Source organism: Schistocerca serialis, chromosome 1 (genome assembly GCF_023864345.2).
Source record: "Schistocerca serialis cubense isolate TAMUIC-IGC-003099 chromosome 1, iqSchSeri2.2, whole genome shotgun sequence".
In the NCBI taxonomy this organism is placed as follows: domain Eukaryota; kingdom Metazoa; phylum Arthropoda; class Insecta; order Orthoptera; family Acrididae; genus Schistocerca; species Schistocerca serialis.
The window spans coordinates 1,052,552,645-1,052,574,722 of NC_064638.1; the positions used below are offsets into that span (position 1 = coordinate 1,052,552,645).

At 38.2% G+C, this 22,078-nt stretch overlaps 1 protein-coding gene across 3 annotated transcripts in view; it reads right to left on the minus strand.

The window, feature by feature from the left end:
* Nucleotides 1-385: 385 nt before the first annotated feature.
* Nucleotides 386-22,078, minus strand: part of LOC126415245 (eukaryotic peptide chain release factor subunit 1) — a 50,980-nt gene continuing 29,287 nt past the window's right edge. For 2 of the 3 annotated variants that reach the window (XM_050083416.1, XM_050083417.1), the window contains one exon: nucleotides 386-2,850. In XM_050083416.1, the coding sequence (XP_049939373.1) occupies nucleotides 2,768-2,850 (83 nt within the window). In that variant the 3' untranslated portion in view covers nucleotides 386-2,767. Of the gene's footprint in view, nucleotides 2,851-8,352; nucleotides 8,368-22,078 lie in introns of those variants that run through there. The other variant, XM_050083418.1, reaches the window with a different exon arrangement.

Sequence of the window (22,078 nt, forward strand, 5' to 3'; positions counted from 1 at the left end):
AGCTACAGCATCTCATCTCATAGTAATACCAACTGTGTAATCTCTCTGTGTTTCATAATTTTCTTTAGGTCCTCCTGTTCACTTCTTCCTGTAGGAGTTTACACCACATTCATTGTGGTTTAGGCTGTAATTTAACTTACCATAATCTGAATACAATTATGTAATGTTCCAAATGGAATATAAATAATGGGAGGAGGTCTCAATAATATCTAAGGCACAGAGTGATCAATAAGCACAAACATGCATCTGTACATGGGTGAGCTTCAGCAACGGTACAATGTAGTTGTGTATGTGTATGTGTGTAAGTATAGGTATTCAGTGCTATTTAGCTCTGAAGTATGTTGTCACCTGAAAGCTTAGCAACATTTTGATAATATTGCTTACCTTGCTGTTAACAAATATTTCATTTCATACAAACAGTACATTACAGATTTATAAAAATATACAAATAAAGGTGTTACACTTCTCAATAATCATCTCTTGTTCCATTATTACAATGAAGACAGTATAAAAGACCATCCTTTTGTAAGCCCCAATTTGTTAAAAAGTAGGTTGCATGAGTCTAGGAGTTAATGTTGAAAAGCTGATTTTTGTATTCTGTGATTGCTCCCAAATTGTTAGGGCAAACTACTCACAGAGCATACTGCATAACCTATAAGTATGATAAAATTTCCATTCGGGTACATTTTACCACAAAAAGATAACATTTCAGGTCTTCGCACACTTTTAAAAAAGAAAAATACACCTAAAAGATTATTAAAAACATCTAAAAACTGCAGCAAAACATTACAACACTGTTGCACAGCACAATATTTCTCTCATCTTTCTACAGGAGTTCTTCATACGTGGGAAATCATTCTTCATGGAAGGAAGATTGCGAGTTAAAAAATCCAGCTGATGTTGAGGTCAGTAGAGGTTAAGCAAGCAATGAATACAGAAGGATAGTGAAAAATATCTGAGTCTTCTTAAAATGAGCTGAGACAACACTTAGGTTGACTCATTTAGAGAAACTGTAGAAAACCCAAATATGGCTCAATAGCAAGCAATTTTAACTCCAGTGCTCCAGAATGGGAGAGCAATGTCTTAACCACTGTACAACCTTGCTTGGCAACTTCATTCAATGACATTCAGAATCTCGAAAACATCTTGCTGCCAGGCATTCTTCCCCCCTGAAGTTTGTACAATGAACAAAATTACTTCAATACACACAAATGTGTGCAACGTATTTTCATCTCAAAAATTTGTATGACGTTTATGCCACTGTTCAGAGCACAATGCCACACACACCAATTATGTTTACATAACATTTAGGCTGACTCAATGCGCAAAATTTCTACAGACGCTGTGCAAATTATGCATGGATACATGTCACTAATTGCTGATTATGACTGGATCACACACAGACCATCAAAATCTCAATTAGACATTTATGAACTTCAACTTTCTGACACTCACTTTTATTCATATGCTTCACTCAATAACAATGTTTTTAAATTCTGGTCACTTGGAGCTGGTGGGAGCAACTGCGAACATTTTTATATCACTTTCGAAATCAATACAACAAATCAAGGAATACTTTAAATTCCTTTGTGATTAGCCATATATAGTTTAACAGCATGTCACTAATAATACCAGAAACATTTGTCCCCACATCAAAAAATTACAGTAGTGCCAGAAATCACTCTGTATGATTTATTCTCATCTTACTCAAAAATTTAGTACAGAGTGAAAATGGGTAACAGATCAGCATTTCAATTTGCACCTATGCTTCATACTGTAGATGAAATGAAACTGCTAATTTCATACAAAATATATATTAAACTGTCGACAAACAGAATTACAAAAGCTTTTATGTACCGATTACTTCTTTTACATAGTACAACCCCATACTCTAAAACAATTATAAAGAAAGTCTAGTATCATTTATGTAGAAGGATCTAATATAAATAAATAAAACAAAAGGAGCTCCATCACATGTTTAATATTAAAGTTGTGCCAAAATGCACAAAGAAATTCATTTCCACAATATATATGTATATAGTGTCAGAAATTAAACATGACAATACTCTGCAATCAACATCAATTTACCTCCACTATCAATGGCAGTTTACAGGTTATTAGTTTAAAAACCTTAACCAATAGAATCTTTCCATAAACAGGTTAAAATAATTATCCTGTGCATTTAGATACAGTAGAGCCTATTTCATTTGCAACACCAGAAATTCTTGAACTTTCTGATCCACAGAAATTTCCTGGTGTGTTTGTATAATAGAGCAGCTTAAATCTCAATTTTACAGCAGTGAAAGTGAAGCACAGGTACGAAGGATGCTTATCTTGGAACATTTAACATAAATAACTAAAATGTATAAACATAACGGTATGAAAAATTGTAAATAATCGTAGAATAAACATTTTCATTGTGTCCAATTCTCTGTTACAACCAAATGAAAACTCTTTGAGAAAGCACTTCAGGGTCTTAAATCAGTACCTTGAGCATTTCATTTGTTCAGTGTAACTTGACAGTGAAGTCAACTCTGTGGTATTTACTAGAAATTTCTTATTCTTTGTCCACATGGCAGTCTTATTTTAAAGTTCCTCCACCAACCATGTTTTTAAAGACCTGACTAATGCACTCTTCCAATCAGTATAAAGGCATTCTTTATAATCACAAAAACTTTAACATTCACAAACATCAAAAACATGGTTCGGAGAGTTGGCCACCACATGCAGACGACAGTTCAGATAAAAACTATGTTACAATTGTTTCCTAGTAGTCATCAATGTCATATAGATCATCTTCCAACTCATCACACTGCATACTTTGGAAGTCTACCTTGTATCGAAGTAAACCTGCAACAATAAACAGTATTCATCTTTATGACATTCAAACAAAAGCTTCACCAGCACTCCAAGAAACAATTGTCATTTCTGTCTTACATAGCTTGCATTTTAGGTTACACTTTCAAAGTCATAAAATGAATCTCAATTGACATAATGGGCTTTCAAGCTGCCTACTGAAACAATATCATCACACTAATATCCCGTTTTCTTCATTTTAAGGTAAGGTATGAAATAGTGGAGCATATTAAACTCACAGTGAAAACTATCAGATTAGAAGTCTGAGTTACAGAACAGCTTTTTTTGCTGTCATGACAGCGGCTAATTTCCTTCTGAAATTTTAGATCCTTTCTACAATTAGAGTCCAAATGATGAATTTCACAAATAATTCACAGATGAGACTGTTCCACATAACAGCTTTCAAGTAACAGTTAAAAGATATGATAGTAATTTTATTCCCTGAAACTTCCTTGAATAAACAAGTGTTGGGAATCGAAGGAGCAGGAAACATAGCAAACATATGGAGCATCTAACGCAGATTAATCGAATAAAAAAGTTAAGCAAGTTAAGACCCAGTGACTGCAAAACTCAAGTTGATTACATTTAGGAATAACGAAAGGGAAATTCACTGCACGCACAAATGTGTTAATACTGGGTGAGTCTACAGGACACAGAATTCTGGCAAGAAAACAGCCCCAAATCACAAATAATGGCATAGGAAGAGTTGAGTGTTTGGAAGCAGGGAACTCAACAGATGGCACTATGGACATGATAAAAAATCTTGAGAAATTTATACAGACACAAAAGCATCAACATGTCACACCTACTTTACATGAACAATACAGAATTGGACTATATGGATATTTATAGTGGACAAAAAAGATGACAAAAAAATTTTACTCTACTTTAATAAATCTGTATAAATCTTGCCCCAAATTTTGTATCCCATAAATTACTGAAATTTTCTAAGTAGTGGTAGCAGAAGACAAACAAAAGAAAATGTGCAGAGAATTTGGTATCCTTACTGTGATTTACAATGTTTAACTACAAGAGGAGAAACTGTTAGATAAAAGTAGTTGATATTCAAAAAACTACGACAAACTTATCCCTATATCAGTTTAGTGTTTTATCTTGCTTTAGTTTTGGAAATGCAACCATTACAACAGACTTCTCCAACATATTGTAAATATGGCTTTTGACACCACCAGGGGCAGAAATTTAGCCTACTTAATATCAAAACAATAATATTCTGTGATAAAAATGAGGATTAATCTATTTTAAGTACTGTACTTTCCCAAAGGTTAGGCAAGTGGACCCTGCTACAATGCTGTGTAGCCTTTCAAATTGTTGCATGTTTTTTTGCTTCTAACTCATCTGAAGCCACAGTTATAGGGTACTACTGTATTGTTTGTATTGAATAAATTAACAGAGCCACTCTTCAACAAATGATACTTAGAGAAGCCCTTTGCCAGGATTGGTAGCAACTAAAACTACTGCTTTATATTTCTGGCATTAACATTTACAAGGAAAAGGTTTGCCCATTACTGGGCCAATATTGCAGGAAAAAGAACTGCAATTTCAGCAGTAAATGGAAAAAGATTCAGAATTTATCGCCAGTGATGGATGGTCAGATCAGGGGGAAAATGAATCGGTATTCTACCACCATTAGTGGAGAGAATTTATCAACTGATGAAGAGGTTGTGCCATTGTTTAAAGACATTAAGTTAACTGACAAGGAGGGAATTTCTGGTGGACAGTTGTAGAACTGCAACAGAAGTGATTTAAATTACTGCTTAAAAAAGGAAGCTGTGGTACCTGGATACAAGGAAAAGCATTTAGTTACTGTAATATACCAGCTTGCAGTGATTTATCTGACAAAATTTTAAGATTACATTAATAGAGAAATTGTGGAAACCTAGATCTTTCAAAAACCTAAAAAACAATCATTACTCCTACATTATACTCAAAAAAAGCATGGATGAATTCAGAAATCTTTGAAAGCTGGTTCCAAAATGAATTTGTACTAGCTGTAGAGATATTTGAAAGACAATTTACTGCGGCAAGCTCTACTGTTGCTTCTAACATGCCTTCACATCATGCCAGTAATAAAGTCACAGATGGAGATATCAAAGCATTTTTACCACCAAATATGACAGCTCTTTGTCAGTTGATGGACCATGGCATACTTGTAATGTTAAAGAATAAGTATTGCCATCACCATCTCAGTTTGTCAATATCAGCAACTGATCATAAGACTGTGTAGCCATAATGAAGAGGATTGATTTGCTAGATGTCATAAGGCGGTTGGCCGAAGCAGGGGAAGAGACTAACGCATCACTAGTAAGGTCTTTGAGAATCCTTGTACACCGTGATGATGAACATTATAACTTCGAATCCATGTGTGAAACTGAAGACAAAGATGAAAACGATACCATTTTGTTGCTCAAATACGTACTGTGCTTTGACCATGTCGATGCAGAGGAAGTCACAGAATATATGACAAAATGAACAAGTTAGTGAACTAACTGACAACAATACTATGGAAATCGTGATGCAGGCGGAAGTAACACAAAAGGAGAGGAGGAGGAGGAGGAGGAAGAGACAGATTTAGATGACATGAGAGATTTGGATGACATGAGAAATCTCATCCCACATTCAAAAGGGTTCAGGATGACAGGCAGTGCTGCTGTGCACTATTGAGCACGAGGAAGCAATACCAACTGGTATCATCTATTTACATAAGTGGAGCAATATTTCAGAATGAAAGAGCACTAAATGAGGGGAAATGGTCATCTATCAAAGACACTCTTTAAAACTTCAAACCTGTACATTTCATCCTTTTTGTTTGGCCTGGCTTTTCACATGTGTGATCATACATTCAAGCTTTATAAGCACATCAGTTTGTTTCCCACAATCATTTTTTAGGGATGCAGCTTTTACTTTACTTAGTGGAGAGAATTTATCAACTGATGAAGAGGTTGTGCCATTGTTTAAAGACATTAAGTTAACTGACAAGGAGGGAATTTCTGGTGGACAGTTGTAGAACTGCAACAGAAGTGATTTAAATTACTGCTTAAAAAAGGAAGCTGTGGTACCTGGATACAAGGAAAAGCATTTAGTTACTGTAATATACCAGCTTGCAGTGATTTATCTGACAAAATTTTAAGATTACATTAATAGAGAAATTGTGGAAACCTAGATCTTTCAAAAACCTAAAAAACAATCATTACTCCTACATTATACTCAAAAAAAGCATGGATGAATTCAGAAATCTTTGAAAGCTGGTTCCAAAATGAATTTGTACTAGCTGTAGAGATATTTGAAAGACAATTTACTGCGGCAAGCTCTACTGTTGCTTCTAACATGCCTTCACATCATGCCAGTAATAAAGTCACAGATGGAGATATCAAAGCATTTTTACCACCAAATATGACAGCTCTTTGTCAGTTGATGGACCATGGCATACTTGTAATGTTAAAGAATAAGTATTGCCATCACCATCTCAGTTTGTCAATATCAGCAACTGATCATAAGACTGTGTAGCCATAATGAAGAGGATTGATTTGCTAGATGTCATAAGGCGGTTGGCCGAAGCAGGGGAAGAGACTAACGCATCACTAGTAAGGTCTTTGAGAATCCTTGTACACCGTGATGATGAACATTATAACTTCGAATCCATGTGTGAAACTGAAGACAAAGATGAAAACGATACCATTTTGTTGCTCAAATACGTACTGTGCTTTGACCATGTCGATGCAGAGGAAGTCACAGAATATATGACAAAATGAACAAGTTAGTGAACTAACTGACAACAATACTATGGAAATCGTGATGCAGGCGGAAGTAACACAAAAGGAGAGGAGGAGGAGGAGGAGGAGGAAGAGACAGATTTAGATGACATGAGAGATTTGGATGACATGAGAAATCTCATCCCACATTCAAAAGGGTTCAGGATGACAGGCAGTGCTGCTGTGCACTATTGAGCACGAGGAAGCAATACCAACTGGTATCATCTATTTACATAAGTGGAGCAATATTTCAGAATGAAAGAGCACTAAATGAGGGGAAATGGTCATCTATCAAAGACACTCTTTAAAACTTCAAACCTGTACATTTCATCCTTTTTGTTTGGCCTGGCTTTTCACATGTGTGATCATACATTCAAGCTTTATAAGCACATCAGTTTGTTTCCCACAATCATTTTTTAGGGATGCAGCTTTTACTTCAACACTTTTAAATAGCATGTATTACAAGAGAAGTCAGAAATGTTAATAAAATTGGGTTTTGGTATTAAAAAGGTAATTTGAATGGTACAGATGGAGTCAAAACAGAGAAAAGTTATAAAACTTCAGCCTATTTTGCTTTATCTTCTGTCACATTATGCTGGATAATCTAATTTGAGGTATAAGCATTTTCTCGGTGCATGCACATTTTCACTTTTTGTCTTCTGCTTCAACTGATATCAACAATTTCAATAATTTTTCTGCTTCAACTGATATCAAAATAATTTCAATAATCTTTGTTTTTCTACATGATGCAACATTCTGAATCAGATTAAAATTGTGTTTGATTTGAAATTTCATAAATTATTCACTGTAAATATTTACACACACACACACACACACACACACACACACACACACACACACACACACACACACACATTTACATCAGATTTTCTCACAGTATTACACCCAGAGAGGAAATATTTCTGGATTCTGCTATTTCGGAAAGTCCAGCAAGTGTCACAAGATGTAATGAACAGGCTACATTAGAAAAATCAATCGCATGCACAGGTCACATGTCTTAACTGAAGACCAAAGAGGGATATATATGAAATATTCTGCAACTGGATACAGTCAGGATTGCGCTTGGATGAGTAAGTGTATGACAAAGACCTATTCTTCAAGAACACTCACAAACTTTTACAAAAGATTTTTCACAGAAATAATTTTGAAAGTGATACAACATGAAAGGTTTTATTCACAAAAACATGCTCAAAATATCTGATACCAAAGAAAACAAATCTATGGGATTCTTCAAACTAGCTCAGCAGAAAAGCTGTAAATTTATCAGCTTCTACCATCACAGTTAACAGAAAAATTGCTCGTAACTGGTGCTACCCTGAAGATTGAATGCAGCTGACATTTCTACTTAAACATGACTAGTAAATTAGTGTATGTCATTTCACCAAAACAAAAACCATCAGAAACTAAATTTAGTATCAAGAGCAACGAACATTTAAAAAGGGTAATATTCTCAATTGCAACATCACATTCTGAACTTAAGACTTTCAGCTCAGACATGGCAACTGTCACACAGTAATGAAAACACGGAAAATAATATTTTTAGCAAAAACTTTGGTATTTATGACATAATTAAAAATATTTTACACAATTCTTCATTGTCTTCATAATGTAAAGAAAGAGTCCTGGTTCTCAAAAAGTGACAAAATAATTGAAAGAAGCTATTTAGACAAAAACTAAAGAAAGTAAACTCACCTGTTTTGTGGGCACTTATATGAGCAAGCTGAATAATAAAAATTAAATTTTAATACTGTATAAATGTTGCTCATAAAATTCACAGGTAATTAATAAGATAAGAAGCCTACAAAGTTTAAAAGAAGAATGACTTATATCATAGAGCATGCAAGACACACACACACACACACACACACACACACACACACACACACACACACACACACACACACTTCGCACTACATCCACACATGCATAAAATTAAATTGTGTCTAAGAAATGTCATGAAACACAAATTTTTCAAGTACGCATTATAAAGAAAGTACAAAGCTGATAGTTAAAACCTTGGAAATTCTCTACGCGAGTACAATAAAACTGACTTTCCTATTTTCTCAAACAACATACCAAAAACATCAGTAAATTGCCTCTGAAAAATACAATAAATTTCAGTTCATAATGACAATAACCATACCATTTTCTCTTTAAAAACTTATAAACTGCAGTTTTTATCTATTAAGAAATTTCAAAGTACAAGGAGTAACACACCAATGCAAAATGATAAATTTCTTTACAACTTCTGTCTATCTTTATAATGTTCGCTAACTGTTTACTACAACTGACAACGAAACAATAAGTAAGGTATTAGAACCAATTACAAATAATAGCATTCAAATAGCCAAACATTTGTGTGTATTGCAGAAAGGGGGCTTTGTAAACCAAGAAAACCATTTTTTCAATAATTTAGGCACATAACATTCCAGCTGGACACAAAATGCTGGTATTGCAGTTTGGCAGGTGAACTAGGATGGGTAGCTGTGTTAGACACATGAAACTTTCCTAGCCTCCCAAAACCTGAAACACCTTGTCTAGTTCACATTCACTGGTAGCTCCATAGTATTGCCCCAGGGCCAAGATACCCTAGTGTCATTCCTCCACAACCTCAACACTTCTCCCCGTATGCCTTACTTGGTCCTCTTCAACCTGTATATGATGGCACCATGCACATGTCTCTGTATACGAAACCCACCAATACCCAGCAGTACCTGCATTTTGGTAGCTGCCTCCCTTTGCACATTAAAAAATTAATCCCTTTTAGCCCACCACTTGTTGACGGTATCTGCATGCTGAAGGTCTCAAAGGCCTATCCCTCAAACCTAGTGCCCAGATTTCTTGCACACTCCTAACTGCACCACCACTCTCCAAAGAAACAACAAAGGAGCCCCCTCCCACTTATCACCCAGTACCAACAATGACTGGAGCAACTTCACCAGGTCCTTTGGCAATGCATCGACTTACTGAACATGCTGACCAGAAATGAGTAGACCACATCCACAATCCTTTCCACCCCACCTAAAATGGTGTTCTGATGTCTACCCCACCCTACAGAACATTCTGGTCCACCCATATGCCACTTCCACATGCAACCCCTTGCCACATGTGAAAGACCCAGATGCAAGACCTTCCAGATTCACCCAGCCAACACATACTAACTCCAGTCCAGTCACAGGTTTATCCTATCCCATCATAGGCAGGGCCACCTATGAATTCAGTCATATTGTACCAGCTCCGTTGCAATCTCAGCACGGCACATTTTACGTGGGCGTAACCACCAACCACAATGCATGGCTACTGTCAAACTGTGGCCAAAAAGTTGACCTCCCAGTGGCACAACAGGCTCTGCTGACATGACAGCTTCACAACCAGTGGTGTCTTGAATCCTCCCTGTCCCCCCTCTTCACCAGATTTTCTGAACTATAGAGATGGGAGTTATCCTATCCATACACCTGCTGCCTCTGCATCCTGTTCTACCTTGCACACCACCTGCCTCCCTCCGAGCCTTCAGCCACCTCCTTTTAACACCCCCCATTGATTCCTTCTCCTTCTAATCTCCTCACCCGACAACCCTCAGCCCCCAGTCCACGTGCTGTCCTGTTATCGCAGCACAGTGTGTTTAAGCACCTTTTCATTCTTTTTTTGTCAGGTGAGGTGATAAGAGGGAGAAGGAATCAGTAGGGGGGGGGGGGGGGGGGGGGGGCGGCAACACCCCCTACTGATTCCTTCTCCCTCTAATCACCTCACCCAAATACCCCCCCCCCTCCCCTGCCTGTCCGCACCTGCTCTCTTGTCAGTGTGTTTAAGCACCTTTTCATCCCTTTTTTTCGTGCATCAGACAACAAGTGGACTCCTTACACCTAAATTATTTATGCAGTTTGTCAAACAGTGGAATCAAGGACCTATCACTGATAGTGCAACAGCAGCCATCACATCTGAACCCTAACTGTGTTACAGAGAATGCTATCCTACTCTGGCTACAGAAAGTGCTCTGATCTAGTTAACAACCGTCAATCAGTAGCTAGCAAGCTTTATAACCAAAATAAATCCGTTTTTTAACTATCTTGCTGTAATCCATTTGTTAACTTTCAAAACAATTGCACTACCTTATGTATAGATCAAGTGTGTAGTTGCAATACATCCACTTCACCTGTTCACTGTGACTCAAGTAAAACAAAACTGTCTTAAACCAATAATGTGTAAGTTTGGTTTGAAAACTTATGCTTTACTAGTCATGTTCCTATTATGGTGCTATTTTGTCACTTTTTCACGTTAGCAAGTATACGATGTGAAGCAAGCGGCACAAGAAGACCATGTATGAGACCCAACACAGAATTTAACCCCAGATTTTTGGAATTTTAAGCCAGTAACTACCCTTTAGTCACTGACCTATCCTCAGTGGCTAATGCCTTACTCCATGGCAAAGACAGCTAATTCATCCAATAAACATTGCAGCTAGAAAGACTTAGTTATATTTAATAATATGATTTCACAAAAAGTCAAATGCTTTTTTTCTGTTATAACTGATTATATTTGTTGGAAACAATTAAGACATGCGGAGGCATTACAATAACGTTTTTGCTTTACTTCATAGAAAATGAAAAACACAACAAACCAATACAACAACAAAATAATTTACATGTTATGTGATGAAAAGGTGTACAAAAACCCAACTTTACGTAATATCCATCATGTTACTGGATCCCAAACAAAAAAGTTTCTGCACCTATCCTTCAGCAGGATGATAAACGAGGGAAGCCACAAAGTGGTATGGATCAAGGCAGTGCTGTCGCAGTGAACATCTGAAGTAAAATTTTATCACCTCACAGAATTCCAGGTTACACACATTTGAGTACATTAATGATATTGTATGAAGATCCTACTTGAAGACTGTTTTAAGAGTGCACAAAATAGTGGCCATACAACTCTGGACTGAGCAGCAACAGTTTGTTCTATGATGCAGTGGAGCAAAAATTTAGAACAAGGAATCTACAGTATGGATAGTGAAAAGAAGCTGCATCATCATTTTGTATAATTGGTGTTAGAGATTAAATGATAAAGCCATTTCCAGACTTTACAATCAGCAACCCCCCCGCCCCCCCCCCCCCCCCCCCCTCTCTCTCTCTCTCTCTCTCTCTCTCTCTCTCTCTCTCTCACACACACACACACACACACACACACACACACACACACACACACACACACACACACACACACACACACACAGTGAACTTATAATTCCACCATGCATGAAATTAGCATCAATTTGAAGTTGATATCCAAAGCCCCTGCATCATGGGAAAGGGGGGGGCGGGGGGTGCAAGGTGCTGAGCTACATAGCAATCATACATTTAGTTGCCAGCAGAAATACCTGTTCAGGGTAGGTAGTCACTGCACATGTGTTTCACAAACATGGCAACAATTTTACAGCTGCACAACGAGAGTTTAGGCAACACTAACCAGATCCTAAATTTGTAAAAGAATTGTTTGTTAAAGCACTGAAGATGCAAACTTCATTTAAAATTTCTGGATATGTTATGAAGCCAATTTTCATTAAGTGTTTTGTCAATAATGAACTTCATAGGAACCGTTACACAATATCAGAGTTACTGAATGATGTTCATTTCCAGGCCGTGGAGTGACAAGTCGTCTTAAGTACGAATGAGGTGCAGACGTCACTGTGACAGCTGATCATGATGTTGACACCTTAGCAACTCCTGGTTTCAACAAGACGGATCCACCTCACACACTGCCAGACAGTCTATGGTAGCAGTGAAACATTTGGGCAACTGGGCCAGTCTTTCAATCCGACTTCTTTTTATGGAGAAGTCTGGTGAGCATCATACATCAGATTACACCAAAACACTGGCTTACCTCAAACTACAGACGAAATTGGAAATTGTCAAAATCCCTGGGGAACACAGTGCCGCACTTAGCACATCCCACTACAATGACTTACCGGCTGTGTGCGCAAAATGGTCAGCATCTGACTGACGCAATTTTTAAAATGTGGTTTCCAGTCCTGAACAACATTTTGAATCTTGGATGAAGTTTAGTAATACTCCATTTCTGTAATTATTTCAAATTTTTTTGTTTCTCTGCAGCACCTTATATAATGTTCAGAATGATAACTACATCTGCACAGAACAACTCAGTGATGACAGAGTTGACGACCTGTATTCTTAGCAGTTACATTATGATTTACTCCTTGCTTCTATTATTACCACAGGCACAGATTTTCTACAGGATCACAACAGCTGGTGTTCTTATGTGGCATTGTTTGATGAAGAAGAAGAAGCATATTGAAATTATTATAAGACAGAACAAACAAATTTAACAAATATTGAGTTCAAGGAGGACACTTAAGAATTACATAACTTTGAATCCCACATTTATTTTACAATACCCAGTAGAATCAATCTTTTGTTTGCACATTCTGTGCGATATCTGAACAATAAATGCAAAACACGGTAGTGCATGACAATTGTTGACTAAGGAAGTGCACAATACTGACCCCAAAACAGACAAACAAACAACAACTCAACTTAATGACATCAAATTTTAAAATTCCACATGTCTACTTTTGTGCACTGTCTAGACAGAAAATGTGAAAAAGAATAAGACGTATGTGATATTGTAATTTTAAATGAAAGTGGGATATGCTATTACTAGCTGAGCAACTGGGGAGGGAGAGAGAGAGGGGGGGGGGGGGGGGGCACAGCTCACCAGCCTCTTGAGGTTATCACCTTAATATCCTTCAGGCCTGAAAATCATGTTAAGCATCACAATGAAAAACTCAGGAATTTAACAGTTGTGCTCTCACAAGCACAACAATAGCAGGTTGAAAAACTGATGCCTTTTAAGATAAGAGGTTAAATCCAATATTTTCGTCTTAATTCTCAGTCCCTGAAGACTGACGGCTGCTGGCATTCCGTAATTGCTAAACTGAAGGGGGAAGTGAGTGAACTATTTAGTCTGTATCTTTCAATCTTATCACAACAGTAAAAAGAGACGGGCTTGAAATACTTTCCAGAGTAAACCCATTCTTCAAGACAAATTTGTTTGAGAGGAAGAGCCACCGTGAAGAAAAAGTGAAGAATGTTAACAGCAACAACTTCTGCTAAAAAGTTAGTTTAGAGTGTAATGTTTTTAGGCAGTGGTAGAACATTTGCAAATATCTTTTAGATATTATGGGGTGTTGCTTAGAAAACTTTTGTACATTGCCATTTCCACCCTTGGTAACATAATCCAAAAGGATTTTAAGAACCAACACAAAATGACTATTCATCATTTATTCAATTGTGTTTGATGAACAGCTTGGCTAGATAACTCTACAAAAACAATTTTAACCCTTTCACAGGCACATTTTTGCTAGTGACTCAGGTCAGGTTAGCTTTTTTTTTAACCATATTTGAGTTGTAATCAATTTACTTTTTTTGTAATTTTGTTTTTGTGATGCAGGTGACCAAAACCTATTGTAGGAAGTATTCTTCCCACTGCCATTCTGTGATCTGTTACAGATTGTCGTTACACAAACCTTCAAAATTCTGTTTACAACACTGAACATCCACATGCTATGCCGCAGATTTGAAAATTGTGTGATTTCCATTAATTTCCCTTAGTATGCCAAGGTACAACAAATCACTGTAGAATGTAATGTAGAAACAAATCAATGTGTTCCAACTTCATAAGTGACATTAGTAATTAACTCACAACAAACCAAAACTGACTGCCGTACCAGTTTTCATACACCTTGCACAGCGTTCTACCCCAAAATGTCAAGCACATCTTGAGGAGTTACGTCATCTTCCCATGAGCATAACAAAACAATTTGGCTGGAAGTACACTTCCCACAGCCCACAAAAAGAAATATTAATTTTGTTGTTAAGTATATGTCCTATGTCTCAGGGAATAACTACTTTGCCTTTAAACTTCCCAATGGCCTTGTTATTTGGTGGTATGAATATTTTCAAAAACATCAAATGCACAAGAGACATTTGGTGACAGAATTTTTATCCCAGAATGAAATTTTCACTCTGCAGAGGAATGTGTGCTGATATGAAACTTCCTGATAGATTAAAACTATGCATCGGGCCGAGATTGGAAATCGGCAAGCTTTGCCTTTCCGTTCCATCAACTCAAAGACCGAAGCATGACGACTCACGATTCCTCACAGCTTTATTTCTGCCAGTACCAGAAGTTCGGTAGGCAGGCGATGAGGTACCAGTGCAAGTAAAGTTTTGAGGATGAGTCTCGAGTCATGCTTGGTATCTCAGTTGATGAGCACTTTCAAGCAACAGGCAGAGGTCCCGAGTTCAAGCAACAATGTGGCACAGGTTTAATCCGCCAGGAAGTTTCAAAATCTATGTCACAACAAATGAACTACAGCTGGTGAAACCAACAACCATTAGATGTGAGGAGCATACAGAGATTTGAAGAACTTTACCACTGTCAGTAAAGGGATCAAAAATGGTCTTTGCACACACTAAAAGAGATTCAGAGCAAATTTTGTAGACTATGTTGAAAATAGATCTTTTAAAACTACATTGTATCTTATATATTATTGTCAGTCAAGTGAAATTTTTATGGCTATATTCCTGGTTTAAAACCTGATTAAAATTTCTTCAAGTTTTAACATCTTGGAAGAATAATCTGAATGACTTTTAATTCACATGTTTTTTAGGAAAGCATACCAATGACATGTAATTACTTAGGAAGTAATACATAAAATGCAAACAATGCACACCAAACCCTAGGAACACCAACTCTTGAGAGACAGAAGAGCTCCATGTTCAACTATTTAAGAAGTTTCAAATGATGAAGAAATAATGGGGTAGGGGGAGGGGGTGTTCAATTTCAAAATGTCTGCATTTGAGGCAGTTCAAAAGGGGCGATTTCAAGAACAGAATTTGCCTGTGATTCCATAACATTTCAATCCACACTGCTCTGACAGTGGTGAACAACTGGATACAAGAGGATCATATGGGGCAAAAGAGTGACTACTGAGGCAAGCAATGCAACCAGAGCACAGTGTGACAACTGCTTTGTGTGCAGCAGCATGAAGTACCATCGTACTCGGACATTCCTGCCAGCTTGATGCTGAAGCAATGTGTGTAGATCTCTCTGCATCAACAATTCTGCACTGTAGTTTACACACACACACACACACACACACACACACACACACACACACACACACACACACACACACACAAAAGCTTTCACTGGTTTCCATGTTCTGAGCCTGCAGGACCTTAGACTGAATTGAACAATGTCACTGGCCTACTGAGAAGCAAAACATACAATCTGAGAAAATGTATTTAGACAGATGTTAATGCACATTAATAAAGGGTCACCTGTATGACATGTTTAACTATGCTGTGGACACTTTCAGTGTGGTGTCTGAATGTATATGGAGGAACAGCAGACCCTTCTTCTGCAAAAGTCGAAACCAGAGATGGGAAGAATGTTGGATGCTGGGGCCTGGAACAAAGTTGACATTCTAAATCATCCCAAAGATGTTAGACAGGATTAAAGTCAGAGTCCTGGCAGGTCAGTCCATTTCAGGAATGCTACTGTCCACAAACTATCGTCTCAGTGATGCCACTTAATTACAAATTGTGTTTTATGCTGACATGAACAATCACTGTCTACGAGTTGTTTCTCAACTGTACACAGAACATAATGCTGTAATACATGTTTACATCCTACTGCATGTGTGTTTCTCATGAGTGCAAAACAGGAACCACATATTAACCATCTGCAACACCTCCACATTGCAACACCACTCTCTTCGTACTTCACTGTTGGCACTGCACATGATAGCAGGGGAATTTCTTCAGGCATTTGCCAAACCCTAATCTCTCCATCAGATTGCCCCAGGGTAAAGCACAATTGATCGCTCCAAGAACAGTCATCCACTGTCTAATGACATTGCTCTTCACATAACCTCAAGTGCAACTTTTAGCACTGACTAGAGAAATGTGTCACTCATGAGAAGCTGCTCGACCACTGTACCCCATTCGTAACTCCAAATTCACAGTCATTGTGTTAACTGGATTACTGGTAGCACTTTGAAACTTGTGCAATTCCTTCTGCTGATTAATGCAATCTTTTACAACCACCCCCTGTAATGTTCAATGGTCCTTGACTGTCTGTCAGCACATGAGGTCTGCCTGCTCATGGTTTAGGTGTTATGTCCTTTGCATTTACTTTTAATGACCACATCACAAACAGAAGACTTGGGCAGCTTTAGAAGGTTGAAATGTCCCTGATGGATTTTTGCTCCGTAGACAACTGATGACTCCTCCACATTCGAACTCCCTGAGCTCTCCTCCTCCTCTATTAACAATGCAGTACTTCCCACCACCTTTTATACAGGGCAATTCCCCTTGTGGCACTACACATCCTTCGGACAACGCATCATTCCGTATTTCAGATGGCTAGCACCCAGCCGCATTCACAGGGGAATATGCAAGCATGTTGAGAAAAATTGTCCATACCATGGTGTCCTACAACCTCACCTGACATGTTGCTCATCAGAAACATTTGGAACCAGGTTGATCAGCAACTTTGTCATGGTCTTCCAGCAACACTGTTTACTTTTACACACAAATGAATCACAGGGAGTGGCATTCCCTATAAACAAACACTGTCCGAATAGGCTTCGAAGGTCCAACAGTACCGGGTGGCCACCATGTCATCCTCAGCCCTTAGGCGTCACTGGATGTGGATGCGGAGGGGCATGTGATTAGCACACTGCTCTCCCAGTTGTTTTCAGTTTTCGTGACCAGTGCCGCTACTTCCCAATGAAGCAGCTCCTTAATTGGCCTTAAGTGCCAAATTCACCCAGCTTGTCAACAGCACTCAGCAGACCGAGACAGTGAACCACCCAAGTGTGAGCCAAGCCCGTCAGTGCTTAACTTCAGTGATCTGATGGGAACCGGTGTTACCACTGCGGCAAAGCTGTTGGATTTTCCCTATAAACATATCCCATGAAATTCAGAAACTGATGGAACACAGGGGATTCACACTGTAAAGATATCTTTGAAGCCAAATTTATAGTTCTGTAATCCCAATCATTCTTTTACTGTCATATATCTAAATTGTGGTATTAAGTCAGTTTACCTTAAATTACCCTCTGATACTCTTCGCTAACAGTAATTTTACTAATTTGTGAGTGGCATGTCATATGCATATGCTATTCTATCTCCAACTTTACTATAACAAGGGGACAGCTAGCTCACAGTAGTCATTGCCAAGAACAGAACAAAACTCTCTTTTCTTCCTGACTAGAAAGAAAATTCCTTAGGTTCCTCTCTCCAATGAAGCCCTTCTTTTAAGTATCACTCAGTAATAGAAGTGTGTTTACAGAGTGTTGCACCCTGAACAATGAGATGCACAGTAACTGTGACTATTGCTAGAGTATTTTGGTATTACAGAAGATGTACCTACAGGAGAAGAGAAAGTTATTTATGAACAAATACAGCAACAGTTGACACAAGAGGATAGCAGAGGTTACAACACATAATAGATTAACAGGCATCAAGTGAAGAAACTGACAGTGAAATGGTAGTGTGGAATGAAGCTATTTCACCAATGGCTGATTTATAGGAAAGCTGCAGCACATCTTGTGAGTCATCTCTTCTAAGAAAATGAATGAAGTTTCCAGAACATATTTGGATCAAGCGTACAAGATATGGACAAAGAATAACCAATGGAAAAAGATGGAAATGTTGATCCTCCCTGTCTGCATTGTCTTGGACTAGCAGCTGACACAAAACCGTGCCTGAAAATTACAAGTGTTGTCACAGAAAAGAAACATAAAAGCAAGACTGTAACAAAAGTTTGAAAACATGCTAACTCAATGTCATTCGTCAAGCCCAAAAATTCTGCAAGGTATTATAAATCGTGAACTATGCGAGAATTCTATAGCAAAGAGACAGGAAACCGCAATAATACATGACCACACCTTGAGACTTTAGGCACTGAAAATAAAGATAACCCACCCCCACAATTCACTGCGATTCAAAGCTTCCACTTGTGGGTAACGAACTTAAATGTAAGAATAAAATCGTCTGTTACAAAATAGCCCACAAGGTTAGCAAGCTGTTGGCTGAAATGTATGCCGACATTCTAGATACAGCTTACCAGTTCGTGAGAGAAATCAGATCTCTCACCAAAGAAAAGCACCACCTGTCATCATATCAAGCAATTAACGCTGACCAATCAAGGTTCGATAAAAAGTTACAATGTGGACAGACTCTTGCAGTGAAGGGAAGCAAGCACATCTTTGGTGCAATTGGATTCATAGTGGCGCGCGCGCCCACACACACACACACACACACACACACACACACACACACACACACGTGTACAATAATGCCTGGGATGATGAATGATACACTGCTACCCCATTTGCATGCCCGTATCTGGGCCCAACAGCAATTTTCCTGCAAATATTGATACAAATTTACCAAATATCAAAATACTTGCTACCAAATCTACTGTAAGGCGTACAACTTTGCTTACACCATCTTTTTCCCCAACATTTGAGGCTTTAATGAAACAAATTGATTATATGTGTATCATTCGAAGTATTTTCCACAGCTGGCCACTACTTTCTCCCACCTTTAGGGCAGTGTACGAAACCTGCGTCGAAAAAATTGTTTATCTTTTGACGCGATCCACGAATCAATCCAATTTATGACATCTTCATGAGGTTGGAAGTCTTGGTCAGCCAGGCCATGCGCCATTGAGCCAAACAGGTGATAGAGGGAGCAATGTCTGGAGAATACGGTAGGTGGGGTAGGACTTCACATTTTAATGTTTCCAAGCACATTTTGACCTCTTTTGCAACATGGGGTCAAGCATTGTCGTGCTGCAAAATCACTTTATTGTGCCTCTCGCTCTACTGCAGCTGTTTTATCTTTTAATGCTCTGCTCGAACGCATTAATTGCATTCGATAACGAGCACCTGTGATTCTTTAACTTTGTTTTAACACCTCGTAGTACACGACACCGAGCTGGTCCCACCAAATGCAAAGCATTATCTTTGAGCTGTAAATATTTGGTCTGCCTGTCAACATGGGTGCATGGCCGGGATATCCCCATGATTTTTTGCATATAGGGTTATCGTAATGAATCCATTTTTCGTCCCCAGTCACAATGCGATGCAGAAATCCCTTTAATTTTTGCCTCTGAGGCACCTGTACACAAACACACAAACGCTGTTCAATGTCTCTTGGTTTCAGCTCACACGGGACCAAAGTTCCTTCTTTCTGAATCGTGCCCATAGCCTTGAGACGTTTTGAAATGGCTTACTGTGTCGTGCCCACTAATCGTGCCAATTCTTCTTGAGTTTTATGTGAGTCTTCACTCAGCAATGTCTCCAATTTTGCATCTTTGAAAACATTCTCTCTTCCACCACTATGCCAGTCTACGACGTTAAAATCACCATTCTTGAAGCATTGAAACCACTCACGAAACTTACTATCACTAGTAGCGCCCTTACCGTATGTACTTGAGAGCATTCAATGAGGCTCAGCCACTGTTTTCTTCATATTGAAACAAAATAGTAACACTTCCCACAAATGATGAGAATTAGGCTCCTAAACTAACATTTTCAATCAAGAACAGCTTTATGATGCAGACACATATTGAGTAATGTTTGAAGGAGGTTATGTTCACCAAGGTCCAAGTTAACTGCCTGACATCTGCAATCTGTTTCTATTGACCACTACTTATGGTTGTCGCCACCTATTGGCAAAAGGTGGAAGCAAAGTTTTACACCTTGTAGTATGGCGAAGAGGGATTTCAAAATCTTCCTCCTAGTAGTAGTAGTAGTAGTAGTAGTAGTAGCAGCAGCAGCAGCAGTAGTAGTAATGTGGAAACAAACATAAAAACACTAAAGCCCTTCTTTTGGTTGACTCCTGAACTACATAACTTTACAGTTTCTTAAGGCATTTAATGCATGAAGAAGCCGATTCCAGCATAGTGCAATGTGCCGACATTTTCTTCTTCCATTCGTGCAATAATTTTGTGAAGTTTATCACAGATACAACGACGGTATATTCTGACATTGACATTAATATGGCAGAGAGACCACTTCTTACACCTGCAATCATATTTCCAGTTTTCAGCAGCACGATTCTCCAACTTAATCAAATTAGTATTTTTTAAATGTGGCTACAACAAAGACTTTCCTGGTGTATTTCCAACAACCTTTGAGTACTGTTTCAAAGACAGATTAACAGGAGAGTGTTTCCATGAGAACTGTGACCAACATGCTTTCATCAAAAGTGCACACTGTGTGAACTGTCTATGCACTGACCATGCTGTTATTGCTGACTCACATTTTTTTGTCTCCAATAGTGCAGTCGAGAAGTAATCTGAGAGTTTCACTGCATATAATTGACTACTTTTCTCAATTCATTTGTGTAATAAATCATTCATACACACAGTATTCTCATGGTAAATTTAATGACATTTATTGCTCTAATAGTCCATAGCAGCTACCATTTTTAGGATGTATGAATACAATTTGCGTGACAACATACTGTGATACTTCCCTTGTCGGTGCACAACAGCTGAAAAACACAGATTGCTTGCAGTCATAGCATCTCTTCTAAAGCTACCCAGCAACTTCTGAAGATAATGTATCAGTCTTATGTAATAACATGCGCAACTGGCCAATAAGAATTTCCTAGTCCAGATACTAACAGAGTCTGAAAATTTACAGCAAGTCTCACTTTTAAGTGACTATCACATTTATGAGATTTCACACCTTCATATCCCAAGTTTCGAGAACTCTACACCAACCTTGATAATTCACTCAGATTATGTTATGAAAGGCTGTCTACAATTAGCTAATAAAATCAAACAATGGAAAATCCAGGATGGAATGTAATAATATGAGAGAAGGAAAGTTGCTACTCACCACATAGCGGAGATGCGGAGTCGCAATAGGCACAACAAAAAGATTCACACAATTATGGCTGTGTGGTTTCAGTTGTCATACTGCAGATATGAGTGCAAGTTGCGTTCGTGTGTGTGTGTGTGTGTGTGTGTGTGTGTGTGTGTGTGTGTGTGTGTGTGTAGCTGACAAAGGCCTTAATGGCCGAAAGCTGTAATAGTGTGAATCTTTTTGTTGTGTATCGCGGCTTGGCCTCTCCGCTATATGGTGAGTAGCAACTTTCCTCCTCTAATATTATTAGCTAATAAAATTCAGATTAAAATAATAACTGGAGAGCTCCATCTTTTCTTACACGTTTCCCTTCAGAATATTTGAAATACTACAGTACAACAGATTACTGATTAATTAATCTAGTATTACCAAGTCTTGAACATCCAATCGGTATGCTGCTTCCAACATACCATTCCAGGTATCTTTAAGCAACAAGGAAGTTTTTCTATTCACTGCAGTCACA